The 16823-nt window shown below is 54.5% G+C and overlaps 2 protein-coding genes and 1 long non-coding RNA gene across 8 annotated transcripts; 2 read left to right on the forward strand and 1 right to left on the reverse strand.

Moving 5' to 3' along the window:
- On the forward strand, positions 1-14545 carry PEX6 (peroxisomal biogenesis factor 6). 5 transcript variants are annotated; one of them, XM_058554345.1, is made up of 18 exons: positions 2-924; positions 2419-2582; positions 3050-3133; positions 6402-6504; positions 6589-6722; positions 7362-7473; positions 7820-8076; positions 8514-8709; positions 8859-8935; positions 9091-9223; positions 9305-9510; positions 9647-9708; positions 9949-10057; positions 10347-10463; positions 10584-10661; positions 10809-10948; positions 11159-11334; positions 13666-14545. In XM_058554345.1, the coding sequence occupies exons 1-17, from the start codon at positions 43-45 to the stop codon at positions 11293-11295; spliced, it is 2991 nt and encodes a 996-aa protein (XP_058410328.1). In that variant the 5' UTR covers positions 2-42; the 3' UTR covers positions 11296-11334; positions 13666-14545. The 5 variants fall into 5 exon arrangements, 4 of the variants coding, with proteins under 4 accessions (XP_058410331.1, XP_058410328.1, XP_058410332.1 ...); XM_058554348.1 differs by lacking the exon at positions 13666-14545 and having other exon boundaries at positions 1-924; positions 11159-11629; XM_058554349.1 differs by lacking the exon at positions 13666-14545 and having other exon boundaries at positions 7868-8076; positions 11159-11629.
- Positions 11745-14856, reverse strand: GNMT (glycine N-methyltransferase). 2 transcript variants are annotated; one of them, XM_058554354.1, is made up of 6 exons: positions 14399-14856; positions 13343-13470; positions 12780-12896; positions 12432-12574; positions 12205-12326; positions 11745-12122 (listed from the first exon to the last, which is right to left on the reverse strand). In XM_058554354.1, exons 1-6 carry the CDS (start codon positions 14602-14604, stop codon positions 11951-11953), a joined length of 888 nt encoding a protein of 295 aa, XP_058410337.1. In that variant the 5' UTR covers positions 14605-14856; the 3' UTR covers positions 11745-11950. The 2 variants fall into 2 exon arrangements, with proteins under 2 accessions (XP_058410337.1, XP_058410336.1); XM_058554353.1 differs by having other exon boundaries at positions 13343-13717; positions 14399-14463.
- LOC131413654 (uncharacterized) lies at positions 14849-16032 on the forward strand. Its single transcript, XR_009221995.1, has 2 exons — positions 14849-15526; positions 15638-16032. It is a non-coding gene; the product is annotated as an uncharacterized LOC131413654 (long non-coding RNA).
- The last annotated feature ends 791 nt before the right edge of the window (positions 16033-16823 follow it).

A 16823-nucleotide genomic window follows, 5' to 3' on the forward strand; every position in this document is an offset into this window, starting at 1 on the left:
GGAAGCTATGCTCCTTCCCCTTTTGGTTGGTCTCCTGTCACCATGGCGCTGGTAGTCTTGCGGGTCCTGGAGCCTTTCCCGACCGAGACCCCCGCGTTGGCAGTGCTGCTGCCGCCCGGGGGCCCGTGGCCTGCAGCGGGGCTGGGCTTGGTGCTGGCCCTGCGGCCTGCAGGGGAGAGCCCGGCCGGGCCGGCGCTGCTGGTGGCGGCCCTGGAGGGGCCGGGCGTGGGGACCGAAGAGCAGGGTCCCGGGCCCCCGCAGTTGCTGGTCAGCCGCGCGCTGCTGCGGCTCCTGGCCCTGAGCTCCGGGGCGTGGGTGCGGGCGCGGCCCGTGCGGCGGCCCCCGGCGCTGGGCTGGGCGCTGCTTGGCACCTCGCCGGGGCCCGGGCTCGGACCGCGAGTCGGACCGCTGCTGGTGAGGCGCGGAGAGGCCCTGCCAGTGCCCGGACCGCGGGTGCTGGAGACGCGGCCGGCGTTGCAAGGGCTGCTGGGCCCGGCGACGCGGCTTGCTGTGATTGAGCTCCGTGGGCGGGCCAAACTGGGTCCAGAGACTAGGGACAGCAGCCGGCCCCCACCCCCGCCCGTGGTGTCCTCCTTCGCGGTTTCTGGCACAGTCCGGCGACTCCGGGGAGTTTTGGGAGGGACTGGAGATTCACTGGGGGTGAGCCGGAGCTGTCTCCGTAGCCTCGGCCTCTTCCAGGGCGAATGGGTGTGGGTGAGCCGGGCCGGAGAGTCATCGGACACTTCCCAGCCACACTTGGCCACGGTGCGGGTCCTTGAGCCTCGCTGGGACCTCCCTGAAAGGCTGGGACCCGGCTCTGGGCAGCTGGGAGAGCCCCTAGCTGACGGATTGGCCTTCGTGCCTGCCCCTCTGGCTTTTAATCTCGGCTGTGATCCCCTGGAAGTGGGAGAGCTCAGAATTCAGGTAGGATACAGGACTGAGGTCAGGAATGCTTCCTCCTCCTTATCCCCTCTTCTTTGTCTTAACTGAATTGGAAGACCAGAGCTGTAGAATTTAGGTCCCTTACTCCTTAGATCTTGGACTTCTCCCTTAATGTCTCTTAGCCTTATTTATCCATTCTTTACATCAAAATATCATAATCCTCCATAGTGTGGTGATGAAAGGTGCGAGTCACAGTCATATTACCAGGTGTATATATTAATGTACTCAGTCTAACCAGTTTGTGGAATTGCTTCAGTGTATCCGGTATTATGCTGGGTAGTATGGAGGATGATACCTCACTGCTTTTCCTTGGCTCATGCTTATTATCCTTGGCTTCAGATTTGTTCCTATTCTTCTAGCCTCGTGTGTTAAAATCCTACCATCCTATCCTTCAAGGCCTAGCTGAAGATGCCACCTGTTTACAAAGCCTTTCATAATCTCACCACCAGAAATTTAACATGATTTCCTCCTATAGCATTTTGTGCCTTTCTTAGGGCATTTATTTTATTCTGATTTCTTATGAGTATGTAATCTGTCTAATCTGTAATTATGTATTGTAAATTCTTTGAAGAGAAGGGCTGTTTATTATCTTTGCTACCTGGGGTTTAATTTTAATATTTTATTAAATATATCCAAGAGAAGTTTTTGGTTTCTGCCTTTACGGAGCTTACTTCAAGAAGATAATTGTATTTGGGGGGACAAATATAGTCCAGTGTTTAATTAAGTACCTAGATGTGTGGTTTAGGCCTGCACCATCCAATATAGAGGCCATTAGCCACTTTGTGACTCTTTAAATTAACTAAAACTAAATAAAGTTAAAAATTCAGTTCTTCGGTTGCTTTAGTCACATGTCAAGTGCTCAATAGCCACATGTAGATATAGAACATTTCTATCACTGTAGAAAGTTCTATTAGACGATGCTGGCATAGCCAATTAGTGCTATGGGATGTCAAGCAGAGATATAAGATATGCATGAATGGGAGTCAGGTGTGGGTTTCCTTCTGCATGGAGGAAAAACTACTGGCATAATCAGACTGGAGCTCATTCAGCTGACCCAACACTTTCGGCTTCAGTGAGATCATGCCCTTTTCCCACAGTCTGAATTCAGTGTCCCCACTAATGTCCACTTAATATCAATCCAGTGGCTGCCTGGTGTCATTTAAAGGACGTGTGGGAATTAAATGTCTTTACCATTTCAATGGCTCTGGGCCAACTAAAGCTATCAGAGAAAGGTTGTCTTTACTGGGGAACTTTTTGGAGCTAGAGTCAGAAACCTCTTCCTAATGCCTGTTAGAAGAAGTTTCTGTTTTCTAGGGAAGATATAGGTATTCAGCTCTGCCACCCTAGCCTCCCCTTCCATAAGCCTTGTGGTTATGGGAATGATAGAGAATGCAAGTAGAAATATTGGCTGCTAAGGGAGGGCAGAGCCTGACTCCTTGGGAGAAGGTTATAAGGTGGTGGTTATTTCTCTAATAGAGGTACTTGGAAGGTTCCAGCGCCTCTGAAGACAAAGGAAGCTGCTCAGTGCTGCCTGGGCCTCCGTTTGCCAAAGAGTTACACGTCGAAATTGTGTCCTCTCCCCACTACAGCAGTAACGGAAATTATGACCACGTTCTTTACCGGCACTTTCAGACACCCAGGTTAGCTGGTTACCCCTTTCGGGAGGATAGCATCTCACCTTCATTGCTGTCGTGCTATCCCGTGCTACCTAGACCCAGGTACCACAGAGCCTCTGATTTTAAAAAGCCACATTTTAGGCAATATTGTGCTAGAAGCCTCTTGGTGTGTCAGGGAGACAATAGAAGAGAAATCTGGACCACGCGTTGGATCTGGACATTCTAAACTGAGAAACCTCTTTGATTTGAGAGGGCCTCAAAAGAACCAGAATCCTACCTCGCATCTGTGATCCCCCTTTCTAGCCTCTCCGCCGTTTCCCCCAGCTCATTCTAGGTGAGAGTTGTTCTCTGGATGACTGCTTGGAATCTCTAGGTGGGCAGTAGGCCCCTAAGAAGTAGTCCGCATGTTGGGGGTGGGAATGGGGGGAATGTGTCAGGCACGTGCTCTTGACTCCCGTTGTGAGCTGACCAAGGCCACTGCTGTGTTGCAGGGTAGTCCAAGAAGGGGATGTTCTCTGTGTGCCAACAGTGGGGCAAGTAGAGATCCTGGAAGGAAGCCCAGAGAAACTGCCCAGGTATGCAGCCACCTCATATCTTACAGCTGGGATTCTTAACCTGAGTGCAGGAGTTCTTTGACTCTCTCCCTTCAAGTGGTATGGAATAATTTTGTGCATAAGAACATTTTGTTGTTGTCATGTACATTTTTCTGGAGACAAGGTACATAATCTTCTTCAGGTTCTCAAACAGGCACATGACTGAAAAAAGATTAAGAACCACTGCCTGCTGGCTTTGGGAGGTATTTATTCTCAAATTGATTGGTGGTCCTAGGTAAAGTAAAGCTTTAAAAATAGCTTAATGGCCTCCACCAAGGTGGGATTCCTTGCTTTCCATTCTCAACCACAATGATGTTTGGGTGAGGATTTGGGCACACCTCCCGTATGCTCAACATAAGGAGATCCAGGCTGTGATTTCTGCCCTAACTGATGGAGTGTGCACGTGCTGCTTTTCAATCCTATCTCCCAAAAGGGGGTAGTGAGGGGTTGCTGCTGTCCTTGAGAAGCCTTCTCTCTTTCCTTGTCCTCAACAGAGAATGAGAAATAGAACATAACTGAGCCAAGAACCTCAAAACAAGGAGTATACCCTTCTCCTCCTGTTGACTCTGACCACAGAGGTAAAATGGTGAGGCAAAGAATTCAGAGACTGCTTGGCCTTATATGAAGGGGGAAGAATGTGTAGCCCCATACCCCAGCCAGTCCCTCTCTTTAGGACTGATTTCCTGTAGCTATTTACTAGAAGAACACAACTGATAGATGTACTACCTCAACTTACAGGAAGATCTCAATGAAGTGGTGGGACCAGCCTGCAGGAAGTTGGTGTAAGAGCCGTCAGGACCAAAGTCTCTGGCCTAGCCAGCCTGGGTCCTGTACAAGAGAGAGGTGCCTTGTCTGGGGCGCCTGATGAATCCTTGGTCAACATTCAGAGCTTAGTTCTGGCCAGTGCTCAATCTCCCCAATCTCAGGGCTGTGGTACCCAGGTGAAGGGCCTGGTAGTGCCCTGGGTAACCCCATTTAGTGCTCCACAGCACCCCCTTTGAGCTTTCCCAGATCAAATCTACAACGGGGTCCTGGTGGAAAATGCCAGGCTGGCATGTATCAGTCACTTCCCACTTCTGCCTCCCATCCTAAATATAGCAAATGTCTATGGGCTAGCTTTCTGTAGGAAAACTACAGAATGCCCACGTTTTGTAATTTCAGAGGAAATCAGGCACTCGGCCCTCCTGGGGCAGACCAGCAAGCCAGTTCTCTTCCTGGACCTCTGCCGTTCCAGCCCTGTAGAGACCTGCCTCCCTCGTCTAGGTGCTGAGCACATAGTTCTTCCCCTTGAACAGGTCCTGGAAAGCAGGATTGGGCTGGGCAGGTGGGTCCAAGGCCAGATAGAGATGAGTGCTTTAGCCTGTCTCCCCTGGACTTGGTAAGGGAAGCCCTGCAAGGAGGCTCCTGTGATCCTGGAAAGGAGTTCCACTGTTGTTGGTGTAGCCGCTGCAGACTGTTCCCTGTGGCCTGCTTCCCCAAACCAGGCCAGTGAGATCCAGCTCCACCATCTTCTGTCTGGCTCTCGGGACACAACCCAGTGTTCCCCAGCAGTGTCCAGTATGTTCTGGAGGTCTGGCTTTGTACTCACTGAGGTGGTCTAACTGCCCTCCATGGGAGAGGGCGTCTCCCTAACCCCCTACAGAGCTGTTCCGCCCTGGATTCTAGTGCTTGCCAGATGCCCTCTGACTCAAGATATTGCGCTTGATTGAGATTCTAGGTGACAGACCCACTCATCGTTTATTTATAATGATTAACAGTAGGACACCATTTTCCTTATATTCTAGTTTTTACCACAATCACTGCCTACGGGAGTAGTTGCAAGGATGTCATAATACCTGCTATGCTTCCCCTCTCCACCTGGAGGCATTCCCACCCCGCCTTTGCTGCCAGAGGGAGCAGTTTTGTGACTGGGATACTGTGAGCAAAGGAATTTGCACCCTAATTGGACCTTAAGGCAGGTTATAGTCCAGCTCTGTCATTGCCTTGCTGCCTGAGGATTAAAGAGAGGAGTCGCTCATCATTTCTCTATCTGGAAAATTGGGCTAGTAACTACCTGCTACACACCCTCGGCCCCCTTAGTAGGCTGAGTAACACAAACTCACTCGGACACTAGCCAGTGACTACACAGCCCTGGTTATGGCTGGGGGAGCTTTTGAAAAATACAGATGCCTGAGCCCCACCCCAGAACTATTGGAGCAGAACTAGGGTGTGGTTGGGCCTGTGCAGTCTTCTTATTTTTTCCCAAAGGAGGGAAAAATGTTAATTTTTAAATTGAGATATAATTCACATATAATAGAATTCATGCTTTCAAAGTGTACAATTCAGTGGCTTTTAGTATATTCACAGGGTTGTGCAACCAACACTGCTATATAATTCCAGAACATTTTCATCACCCCAAAAAGAAACTCCTACCGGGCCGGCCCCGTGGCTTAGTGGTTAAGTGCGCGTGCTCCGCTGCTGGCGGCCCGGGTTCAGATCCTGGGCGCGCACCCACACACCGCTTCTCCAGCCATGCTGGAGCCACGTCCCACATACAGCAACTAGAAGGGTGTGCAACTATGGCATACAACTATCTACTGGGGCTTTGGGGAATTAAAAAAAAAAAAAAAAGAGGCTTGGCAATAGATGTTGTCTCAGAGCCAGTCTTCCTCAGCAAAAAGAGGAGGATTAGCATGGATGTTAGCTCAGGGCTGATCTTCCTCACAAAAAAAAGAAGAAAGAAAGAAACTCCTACCCATGAACAGTCACTCGCTATTCCTTCCTTCCCCCAGTCCCTGGCAACCACTAATCTGCTGAATAGAATCATACAATATGTGAGAGATGTTGATTTCTAAAAGTCTCAGAGATAGTTCTAATGTGGGTATGTATTTGAGGGAGAGACTGTATTCTGAAGCCAGTGAACATGGTCAGATGAGCATTGCTTTTTGTGCAGCAGTGCCTTCTCCCATTGGACTGGATGGGTGGGCCGTTTACCTGAAGAAATACACCCCCAAGGCTCTCTGATGGGTGTCGTGAGGGATACGGAGACAGGCATGGCTCCCGCCCTCAAAATGTGTATGATCCAGTCAGGGAGCAAAGGAAGACCATCTGCTTTCCTTTCCCTCACTCCCCTCCCACCACGTCTGAGGGCATTTATTAGTGCTGCTCTTGTCCCTGCAGTGGACCTCTGTGGTTCAGACAGCCACCTTCTCCTTGGGGAGGGGTGTATGTGAGCTCTGGATCAGGGGTTCATTGGGCATCTTTCCTGCAGGTGGCGGGAGATGTTTTTTAAAGTGAAGAAAACAGTTGGGGAAGCTCCGGATGAGCTGACCAGCGCCTACCTGGCTGACACCACTCATACCTCCTTGTACTTGGTGAGGCTCCTGGGGTGAGAGTAGACCTGGGGAAAGGAGCAGAAACAACTTCTGGAAACTAAAGCTTCCTCCCACCTTTCATAGGTGGGTGCTACCCTGAGCCGTGTTCCAAGGCTCCCTTCAGAAGAATCCACTCCCTGGAGCAGCTTGTCTCCTCCGGGCCTGGAGGCCTTGGTGACTGAGCTCTGTGCTGCCCTGAAGCCTCGCCTCCAGCCAGGGTGAGTGAGGCCACAGCCTCAGGGTGTGAGAAAAGCCTGCTCTGCTCGGAACATCCCTAGAGGGGCAGTAGGCCAGACAAGTAGTCTAATGTCCTGGCCGGAGTGGGATTGAGTGGACTTGCCTCAAACCAGTATGCCCAGGCTACTAGCCCGTGTCCATGCTGTAAGCAAATTCCCGGGCTCCTTTCCTGGGATAACCTCCATCCTCCAAGGTCAGCTATGGAGGAAGAATCCCCACTAGGCACTGCTGTCTCTAAGACTGCTCTTCCCCTTGGGGAGCCCACCAGCTATCCTGGCTCTCACCACGCTGGCCCTGAAAGACACAGCTCCTCAAACCATTGGCCTAAGTGTAGACACAGACCCCTGCCTAATTCCTGCCAGTATACTCAAAACCAGACATAACAGTCAAGGCTTTATTGAAGGCAGTGATGACAAAAGGGAATAAGTCCCTGCCCTGCCAGAGCACCACAGGCGGTGTGGGAAATACGGCCTCACCATGTGGAGACAGCCCTAGGGGAGAGGGGGTGTCTTGGAGAGAAAAACGGGGTGTCTGCTTTCTAGATCCAAGGGTCACCGTGTTACTGAGGACTCTCAAGTGTGAGCAGAATAGAGGAGACAGTGTCCGTTCTCTGGTTGCAGGGGTGCCCTGCTGACAGGAACTAGCAGTGTCCTTCTACGGGGCCCCCCGGGCAGTGGGAAGACCACAGCAGTCGCTGCAGCCTGCAGCCGCCTTGGGCTCCACTTACTGAAGGTGAGGGTTCGTGGAGAGTAGAACCCCAACTGTGTCTCCTCCCCAGCCCAGATGTTCCCTCTCTCCCTCTCCCTTCTGCCTACTAGCCTGGCCCTAACATCTCACTCCAGTGGGCCAGTGGGTCAGGCATGTTCCCATGATGCTCAGCTACTGAGAGATGCTTTCAAGAAGGAAGAGGTTTCAGGATTTTGGTAGACTAGGGGATGAGGTTAGGGTAAAGAAGAGGTAGGACTTGGCCAATGTTACCTTCTTCCCCCCAATTCCGCCATCCCTGCCGTCTAGAAAGAGATGGCTGCATCTTCTGAACACTCGCCTCCCCACCCCCACCCTGATTCTCCTGCCCCAGCCACGTCTGCCACTTGCTCACAGACCCTCCGGGACCACCCCCATCCAGGTGCCCTGCTCTAGCCTCTGTGCAGACAGCAGTGGGGCTGTGGAGACAAAACTGCAGGCCACCTTCTCCCGGGCCCGGCGCTGCCGGCCTGTGGTTCTGTTGCTGACAGCCGTGGACCTTCTGGGCCGGGACCGTGACGGGCTAGGTGAGGACGCCCGTGTGGTGGCCACGCTGCGTCACCTCCTCCTCAATGAGGACCCCTTCACCAGGTATTCTACGGAGCTGGGCCTGGAAGGGGGTGGGCCCAGCCCCTCTCCCTCTCCTCAGCCTTTTGTCCTCTCTTCCTCACCGCCTCAATGGCTTCTCAGACATCTACTGCCCATTCGGCTGCCTTCCAGACAGCCCCGAGCTGAGGAGCTAGGGGTATCCAGAGGGAAGAGGATGCAGTCCCCAGTGTTTCTTGGGGAACACTGGGTTGGAGAAAAAGCACAGCCTCTGCCCTCAGTGAGCTCCTTGTGTGAGGGGGAGCATAGGGCCCCCTCTCAAGGTATTCCCACCCCATCCAGGAAGCTTTGGGGTGCTCATCTCCTTGTCCCATCCCAGCACCCACCCACCTCCCTGCCCTCCTGCACCAGCTTTGGGACAAGGCAGTGCTCAGGGGCTGCCAGCCACGATCTCGCCCTTAGTGCCCACTCCCTGTCTGCAGCTGCCCTCCCCTGATGGTTGTGGCCACCACAAGCCGGGCTCAGGACCTGCCTGCTGACGTGCAGACAGCGTTTCCTCACGAGCTAGAGATGCCTGTGCTGTCAGAGGGGCAGCGGCTCAGCATCTTGCGGGCCCTCACTGCCCACCTCCCCCTCGGCCAGGAGGTGAACCTGGCACAGCTGGCACGGCGGTGTGCTGTAAGTACCGCTCAGTCCTGCCACCCTGCAAGTGAGGGTAGAAAAGCCCGAGACATTGACAGTGGGCCTCTGCTCAGGCGGAGGGACCAGCCCCCAAGGGTTCCTGCCTACTGTGCCCTGCTCATGTGACCTTCCCTATGGTTCCCTAGGGCTTTGTGGTAGGGGATCTCTATGCCCTTTTGACCCACAGCAGCCGGGCAGCCTGTGCCAGGATCAAGAAGTCGGGGTAAGGAAGTTGAGCAGAGCGGGCGAAAGGCAGCAAGAAGAAATATAGATGGGTGGGTGGGGGGCTGGTGAGGAAGGGAGAAGGGAACAGGACCCTGCTGGGGAAGAGGCCTCAGGTCAGGTCCTCCAGAGGCCTCCCTGGGTGTCTCTTTGCAGTTTGGCAGGCGGCTGGAGTGAGGAGGATGAAGGGGAGCTGTGTGCTGCCGGCTTTCCTCTCCTGGCTGAGGACTTCGGGCTGGCACTGGAGCAGCTGCAGACAGCTCACTCCCAGGCCATCGGAGCCCCCAAGGTAGAGACTCCTGGTCCTTGGAGGCAGCACCAGGGCTCCCTCCACCAGCATATCCCCAACTGTGCACTTTCCATCTCCTAGATCCCCTCGGTGTCCTGGCACGACGTGGGCGGGCTGCAGGAGGTGAAGAAGGAGATTCTGGAGACCATTCAGCTCCCTCTAGAGCACCCTGAGCTGCTGAGCCTGGGCCTGAGGCGCTCAGGCCTTCTGCTCCACGGGCCTCCTGGCACTGGGAAGACCCTCCTGGCCAAGGCAGTAGCCACTGAGTGCAGCCTTACCTTCCTCAGGTGGGGAGGGGGCCTAGGAGGGATGGGGGGTGGACTGGGAGCTGCAGCAGGCTCTGGGGAGCAGGAGGGGCTGGCGAGAGGTCATCATGTGTTTATGTGTCTGACAAGTCTCACCCTCTCACATCCCCTCCCTCAGCGTGAAGGGGCCTGAGCTCATCAACATGTACGTGGGCCAGAGCGAGGAGAATGTACGGGAAGGTGAGTGGGGAGGGGCAGGGCTTCCAGCGCTTCTGACACCCCAATTGCCCCTGTGCCACGCCCCGCCCTCGGGCTGCTCATGGTCCTTCCTAGTCCTCCTTACCACTGTCACGTTCCTGCCCACTGGGGCCTGGTAGCTGGAGTGCTAGTGATGAGTTGTCAAACCTGGGTTTTCTCCCCTGTCTCCTGACTTACTCCACCCTGAGCTTCCCCCTCCTATGGGCCCCTCTCTCTCCTCAGTGTTTGCCAGGGCCAGGGCTGCGGCTCCATGCATTATCTTCTTTGATGAGCTGGACTCCTTGGCCCCGAGCCGGGGGCGAAGTGGAGACTCTGGAGGTGTGATGGACAGGTGGGGGTCTGAGCCGAATGGAGTCTAGGGTGCAGGACAGAGTGAGGTGAGACAGGGTGCAGCAGTCTTCAGAGCTCCTTCGGGTTCTGAGATAGTACGATGGAAACTGAAAGGGGCCGTGGAGTTGGGTGTGGGACATTGAAGAGAATGGGGGCCTGCACGGAGGGGTCCACTGGGCACGACTGAGCAGCAGGCCCTGTGGAGGAGGCCTGCAAGGAGAGGCACCACAGGCAGGGCAGAGGCTGAGGATGGGCCAAGGACTCTCTCGCCTTTACTTCCTCCTTGGCAGGGTGGTGTCTCAGCTCCTGGCCGAGCTGGATGGGCTTCACAGCACTCAGGATGTGTTTGTGATTGGAGCCACTAACAGACCAGACCTCCTGGACCCAGCCCTTCTGCGGCCTGGAAGGTAGGCAGCCCGTACCTCTCACCTCTGCCAGGCCCATTTGGGCCTGTCCCTTCACCCAATCCTGTGCCTCCTTCACCTCTCGTGCTGGGCTGACACTTATGCCCACTTGTCTCCCTAAAGGTTTGACAAGCTGGTGTTTGTGGGGGCGAGCGAGGACCGGGCTTCCCAGCTCCGTGTTCTGAGCGCCATCACACGCAAGTATGCCCTGTTAGAGGGAGACTCCAAGGGCTGGGGCTTTGGGATGGTTGGGGGTAAGTGCAACGTGCAGAACAAGCTGGTCAGGGATGCCTTTTGAGGGAGGAGAGATGCCAGGTAAAACTGTTTCTTTTTGTATCCCCACAACAGATTTAAGCTAGAGCCCTCTGTGAGCCTGGTGAACGTGCTGGATCGCTGCCCTCCCCAGCTGACGGGTGCAGACCTCTACTCCCTCTGCTCTGATGCCATGACAGCTGCCCTCAAACGCAAGGTTCGGGACCTGGAGGAAGGTGAGCCACTCGCCAGCCCAGAGGTCAACCAAAAAGCTAATGGGAATCATGCCCAGTTCTGGAGTTCAGAGGAGGGACTGTTGACGTCTGGGGAACTCTGGGCAGGAAGGTACCTCCCCCAGGGCTATCCCCTGCTTGGGCAGAGATCACAACCTGTTCCTCAGCTGGGATGGGGACCCTGACCTCATCTCCCCCTTGTGACCCCCCCAGGGCTGGAGCCCGGGAGCTCCGCACTGCTGCTCACCATGGAGGACCTGCTGCAGGCCGCTGCCCGGCTGCAGCCCTCGGTGAGCGAGCAGGAACTGCTCCGGTACAAGCGCATCCAGCGCAAGTTTGCTGCCTGCTAGGAGCCTCCTGCAGCCTGGGCCTCCCCACGATGGCTACAGGTACCTAGGGATCCCCACAGAGACCTGAAAGGGCAAAGGGCTCTTTCTCAGGCTGCCGCTGGCCCACCTGAGGGCTGCCTCCCTCCAGGAGATCCCCTGGGTGCCGAGGGGCATCAGGAGCCCTGCGAGAGCTCAAGAGGCATCCCCTGCCCACCTGTCTGTCCTTCCAGGCCAGCCTGGAGTCCAGGGCCCATCTGCTCAGGAGAGAGGTGGGGCCCAGAGTGTGGGGATTGGGCCCAGGGAGGCCTTTCTGTGACGGAAAATAAAGTGTATGCTGCCCCCTGGTGGTGCTGCAGTCTGAAAGGCTGGAGTGGGGAAGAGCAAGATTGCGGGAGTAAGCCCCGAGGGAGGGAAGGATGGGCACCACAGGAGCCTGTTCCTTCTGACATTTCTGACACAAACACAAGGTATGCGGGCACTGAGGAAGGCACAGACTATATTGTCCACCCTTCTGTTGGCCTGAACCCAAATCCCTGCTCCCCAGCTGCAGTCGGCCTCTTCCCACACCCCCAGGATCTGCACCAGGGCTGGACTGGGTGTGGGGCTGCTGTTCCCCACCTCCCCAGACAGAGCCCAGCAGTGCCTAGGCAGAGGGTTGTGGGACCTTAGGCCATGCTCAGTCCGTCCTCTTGAGCACGTGGATGAAATAGCAGGGAATGTAGGCCTGGCCCGGCTTGTAAGGCTTGAAGTCACCCAGGACGCCATGCTGGCACTTGCCCCCGAAGGCTGCTCGGAGCAACTCCGTGAAGGGTGCCAGGCAGTGTGGGTAGTAGGAGAGCCGGAACTTACTGCAACAGAGCCCCCGGACCACCATGAGGCCTGGTGGCCTCAGCACCCCCCAGCTCACCCCCTGCCTAGCCAAGTCGTTACCTCAAGTGAGGAGAACTGTCCTGGCCAGCCTCCGGCACCTGCACTGTGTAGTCCAGGGTCACCATGTGGGCCTTGTTGTTCACTGTCAGCACTGAGGTCGTGATGTCCTTGGTCAAGTCACTCTGCAGGTGATGGTGCAGGCTGCATTAGCCTCTGCAGCCACTATGGGGCCTGGACCTCAGGCTAACTCCTCCCGCTCTGGGCCCTCCCTCCCCCAGTGGCCCCACCTTATAGTAGATGTTCTTCCCTGGGGGTGCACAACCTGTGCTGAGGATGTGATCGTAGTTGCGATGATCGATAACCAGCAGGCCCCCTGAGCGCACCATGCTCGCAATGTTCTTCAGTGCCAGCCGGTGCTCACTCTGGTCTCCTGAGCTCCGGGCAAGGGCAGAGAGGCTACGTCTGCTCAGGGCCCCCAGCACCAGTTTCCCTCCCATCTCTCTCCTCCCCAGCAGTGCCAGTGCCAAGGCAGAGAGGGGCAAAGCAGTCTGCTCTGGCAGGAGAGCAGGCATCCAGGGGTCTGGGGACAGGGGTGCAGCTCAAAGCAAGCCATGCCCAAGGCCACACCCTCTCACCTTTGCAGTCCGGCAAGTGGGCAAAACTGTTTCCAAGGCAGATGACGGCATCGAAGCCACCCCCTGGAGGCTTGGGCACATCTTTGTCCAGAGTCATCCAGTTGGCTTCTTCGATGACTGGGGGCCAGGAAGGAGAAGAGAGATCAAGGTGGCACCGTGGTACCAGCAACACCCACCTCCACCAAGTGCTGTCCTGCCTCAGTTTCCCCTTCAAGACACACACAGGGACTCCCCATCCAGTGAGGGGGAAGGGATCATTATGGACTTGGAGAGGGAAGGGAGAAGAGGGGTCAAAGGAGGAGGAAGCCATGTTGGGAAGGAGGGCTCTGTGCTTATGGGTTTTTATTTGGGGGGAGGGACAAGATGCTATCAACATAGTTAAAACCAGCCCCTTATAACTGATGCCTCATTCTGGTGCCTAAGCCTCCCTTTTCAGGGAAATGACTAATTTTGCTGTCCCCTTGAGGGAAAAAAACACTCCATCCTAGAAGCTAAAGAGGCCCAGGGCAGAGAGAACCATGTCCTTGGTGGCTGGGCTGGGAGGGCCTGGCTGGACCACATACCCCACTTGTCAAAGGCGGGCTCGTGCCGCCGATTCCAGCGCTCTTTAAGCGCATACTTCAGCATCTTGTCACTGGCGTCCACGCTCATCACGGTGAAGCCCTCTTCCACCAGCATGATGGAGTCCACCCTGGGCAGGGCCAGGGATGAGAGGCGGAGGGGGCAGTCAGGGGCCTGGGAAGGCAAGGAGGAGGCCCTGTGCTGGACACTCAGTCTCCTCAACTCCCCAGAGCCCATTCCTCTGCTTCCTCTCCACTGACCTCGAATGACCTGGCAAATCTGTTTCTTATCACCAGGTAGCAACTTTTTTTTTTTTTTTTTTTAGCACTTACTGGAGTCAGGCGCTCTACAAACGTGCATTAATCCTCATGGTAACCCTGTGAAGTAGATGGTGTTATCCCACTTGAGAGGGGCAAACTGAGGCTCCTGGAAGTCAGGTGACCTGTGCACAGGAGGTAGTATGGTATGGTGGTATAGAGCACTGGCCAGACCCTACCTGCCCTGGGTCTGTTTCTCCTCTCCACAAGAGGAGGATCCTTGACTGTCTGAGGCGGAATTTCCACAGCTGTAAATGGGATATCACCACCCTAACCCTAGCCCTAACCCTCGTGGGATTTTATGAGGATTTTTGAAACGGATGTATCAAAAGCTTCGGGCACAGCACTTGGCACGAGCAAAAGTGAACAAATGTGAACTGTTACGGCTGCCCAAGACCATCACACAGGAGCAATGTTCGGGCCAGGACCCAGGCTTACATGGTCTGGCCCCAAAGCCGGCTCTGGCGCTGCCGGGGCGAACCGGCCTCCCCACCGCGCTGTGCCCACGCCCCCGCTCTCACCCTGGGCCTCCTCAGCCCCCTCCTCCCGCCAGCCTCGCCCAGGCCCTCGCCCTGCCCGTTCTGCCCGGGCAGACACCCTCTCCCGGCCCTGGCAGCCCGCCCGGCCCAGCTCCAGGCCGGCGAAGGAAGCTGCTCGGACGGGCTCGGCCGTGGTCCTGCGGTCCGGCCCGGGCCGAGCCAGACCCCGCTCCCCCGTCCCACTGGCCCCTTCCGGGCTCACCCGGTGCCGCAAGCCACGTCGAGCACCCGCTGGCAGCCGTGCTGACGCAGCAGGCCGATCAGCCAGGCCTTGTACTCGGCCGTGCGGCTGCGGGTGTCCCCGACGTAGAGCTGCCACACGCGCGCCGCCTCGCCGTCCGCGTACTGGTCCGGGAGCCCTTCAGCCGCCACCCCCAGGGAGCGGGTCCGGTACACGCTGTCCACCATCCTGCGACGAGCCTGGCTCCGCGGCGCCCGCTCCGCCTTTATAGGACGGCCCTTCGGAGCCCCGGGGGCCCCACCTGCCCAATGGCAGGTGAGCGCGGGGACACGCCCCCGCTGGGCTCCCGGCCCGGCGCCCGCAATCCTGGACCAGCCCTTCTCCCGGCCTGAAGATTCAGCCCTCTGAACGATCCCACGGCTGGAAAGGACCCTCCCGGCCCCCTGCCCGCTTAACCCAGGTCGCAGGAGAACCGGGGAGGAGCCAGGAGAGCTCGGAGCAGTGAGATTGCCCACTCCACCTCCACTCAAACTGGAAAGAAAGGAAAGAAAACTTCACAGTCCACACAGAGCTGAGGCCCAGGACTGGATCAGACCCAACGAATGAAGATATTAGCATATCTAAAGAAAGAATGTCCGGCTGAAGGAGGGCCTGGGTCAGCCAGGGAAGGGAGGAATGGGGAGTCTCTGAGGATAATAATGCTGGTCTGGCCATCCAAGTCCAGGACCAGTTCTGGACCAAGGGCTCATCCCACCCACCTGGAGGCAGGTGCTCCTCTGTCCTGTAGGTGACACATCAAGCTTTTCCCTGAGCTGTCCAAGGCAGAGGCTGGTCCTTCCTTCCAACTCCCCGCCAACCAATCACCCTTCTAAAGACCATCTGCTTTTCATGGAGGCGCCCACAGGGTGGGAAGTCCAGGGTGAGGGGTGGGAGTGCTTGGTGCAATTATATTGCTCATTGTCACTTCATAAATTGCTCTTTTGGTTTGGTTGGTGTCCATCCACCCTTCCTCCCAAAGCAGAAAGTCTCAACCTAGGACAAAACCCTAGACTGAGGTGGTTTCGGGAGGATGATGCCACCCCAGTGAAGCCCAAAACAGCCAGAATGGCCTTCCCCATCTGTCTCTCTTCTGGCTTCAGAAAGAGGGAGGTATGGAATTTAGAACAAAGGAGGCTCTCCTCCTCTCACTCCTTTATTGTCTGTAGAATCTGGGAGCTGGAGGAACCCCAAAGGTCACATAATCATTCTTTCTATTTGCAGCACACAGACTGCCTCACATGGACCTGTCCATGCCCAAGCAATGGAGCCTTGTGCTCACACTGACCCTACAGACAGGTCTTTGGCAACAGGCTTAGAAAGGCACTGTACTGGGGGGTGCAAGTAGACCCAGAGTTTTCTTTCATCAGAATATTCTGAGGGAAATCCACTCCACCACTCCTAGACTTTGAAAAACATCTCATGTTAAGAGAATTATCCTCTCAGTTGTGGGCAGCAATCTGTGTGCTGTGTCCTTGCATCCAGTCATAATTGTAACCACCTCTCTCTATGGGGTCAGCTGTTTTTATGTACGCGGACTCTGAGAAAATTAGTTCCTTCCTTCGGTAGGAAAACGCATTCTTTACTTAAAATAAACTTGATATTTATTTTACCCTAAATCAGGAGGAGAGTAATTAATTATTTGGCTATAAATTGATGAGTTGAGGGTTAAATTGTTAACTAACAATTTGGTCATATAATAAGTAGTGAAATTTTAAGGAAAAATAGACCTATTAAATAATTTACTTTTGTCATATTGGAGTTCTAAAATTCCCTTAAGAAATTTGGAGAAAAATGAAGGATGACGTTAAATTAGAATAACAACCAAAATGATGGGGAAATGATTTCTTTGTCACTATCTGCAAGTGGGTTGGCTGGATATAAAATAGTTGAAAAGTTAAGTGGCTGGACTGAGGCAATTTATTATTTTTTCCCTCACTATTGCTTTCTTTTTCATTTACTTTTGCCTCTTAACCTTCTCTGAATGCATGTGAGGTAAACCTGGGGTTTTCTTAAGGCTCAAAATGCTGTTGGGAAATGTCACCTTTTTAGAAAGACCAGAAACATCATGTCAACAGGTCATAAGATTTACCAGACTCTGTGGGTCTCAATATTTAAGGACATGTATTCTTGTGATTTTGAATACTTCCTTCTCCTGATATTCATATAAATGATAGTGAACCCTGGGAGAAAAGCACTGATTTGTAAATTGAGACATCTCTGCCCACCCTTTCATTTAGAAATTGCCATTCAAAAGACTCCATCTGGAGCTCTTTGATAAAACTAGCTCCAAAAAAAGTATTTTGATTTTATTCTTTTGTTTCATCTAGAAACAAAACTACCTAGAAAAAAAAGGAAAAAAGTTACCTAGAACAACTATTTAAATATCTTTTTTTTTTTAATTTGGTGT

The sequence above is a fragment of the Diceros bicornis genome, chromosome 14 (genome assembly GCF_020826845.1).
Source record: "Diceros bicornis minor isolate mBicDic1 chromosome 14, mDicBic1.mat.cur, whole genome shotgun sequence".
NCBI lineage: Eukaryota > Metazoa > Chordata > Mammalia > Perissodactyla > Rhinocerotidae > Diceros > Diceros bicornis.

Bases quoted from the DNA above. Each gene is read 5' to 3' on its own strand.
- PEX6 (XM_058554348.1), top strand. From the start codon at position 43: ATGGCGCTGGTAGTCTTGCGGGTCCTGGAGCCTTTCCCGACCGAGACC. The intron at 6,505-6,588 runs GTGAGGCTCCTG...CACCTTTCATAG, and splicing joins CTCATACCTCCTTGTACTTG to GTGGGTGCTACCCTGAGCCG. The intron at 9,224-9,304 runs GTAGAGACTCCT...TCCATCTCCTAG, and splicing joins AGGCCATCGGAGCCCCCAAG to ATCCCCTCGGTGTCCTGGCA.
- GNMT (XM_058554354.1), bottom strand. From the start codon at position 14,604: ATGGTGGACAGCGTGTACCGGACCCGCTCCCTGGGGGTGGCGGCTGAA. The intron at 13,471-14,398 runs GTGAGCCCGGAA...GGCCCTGCCCAG, and splicing joins GACGTGGCTTGCGGCACCGG to GGTGGACTCCATCATGCTGG. The intron at 12,575-12,779 runs GTGAGAGGGTGT...CCCGGAGCTCAG, and splicing joins CCACTTGCCGGACTGCAAAG to GAGACCAGAGTGAGCACCGG.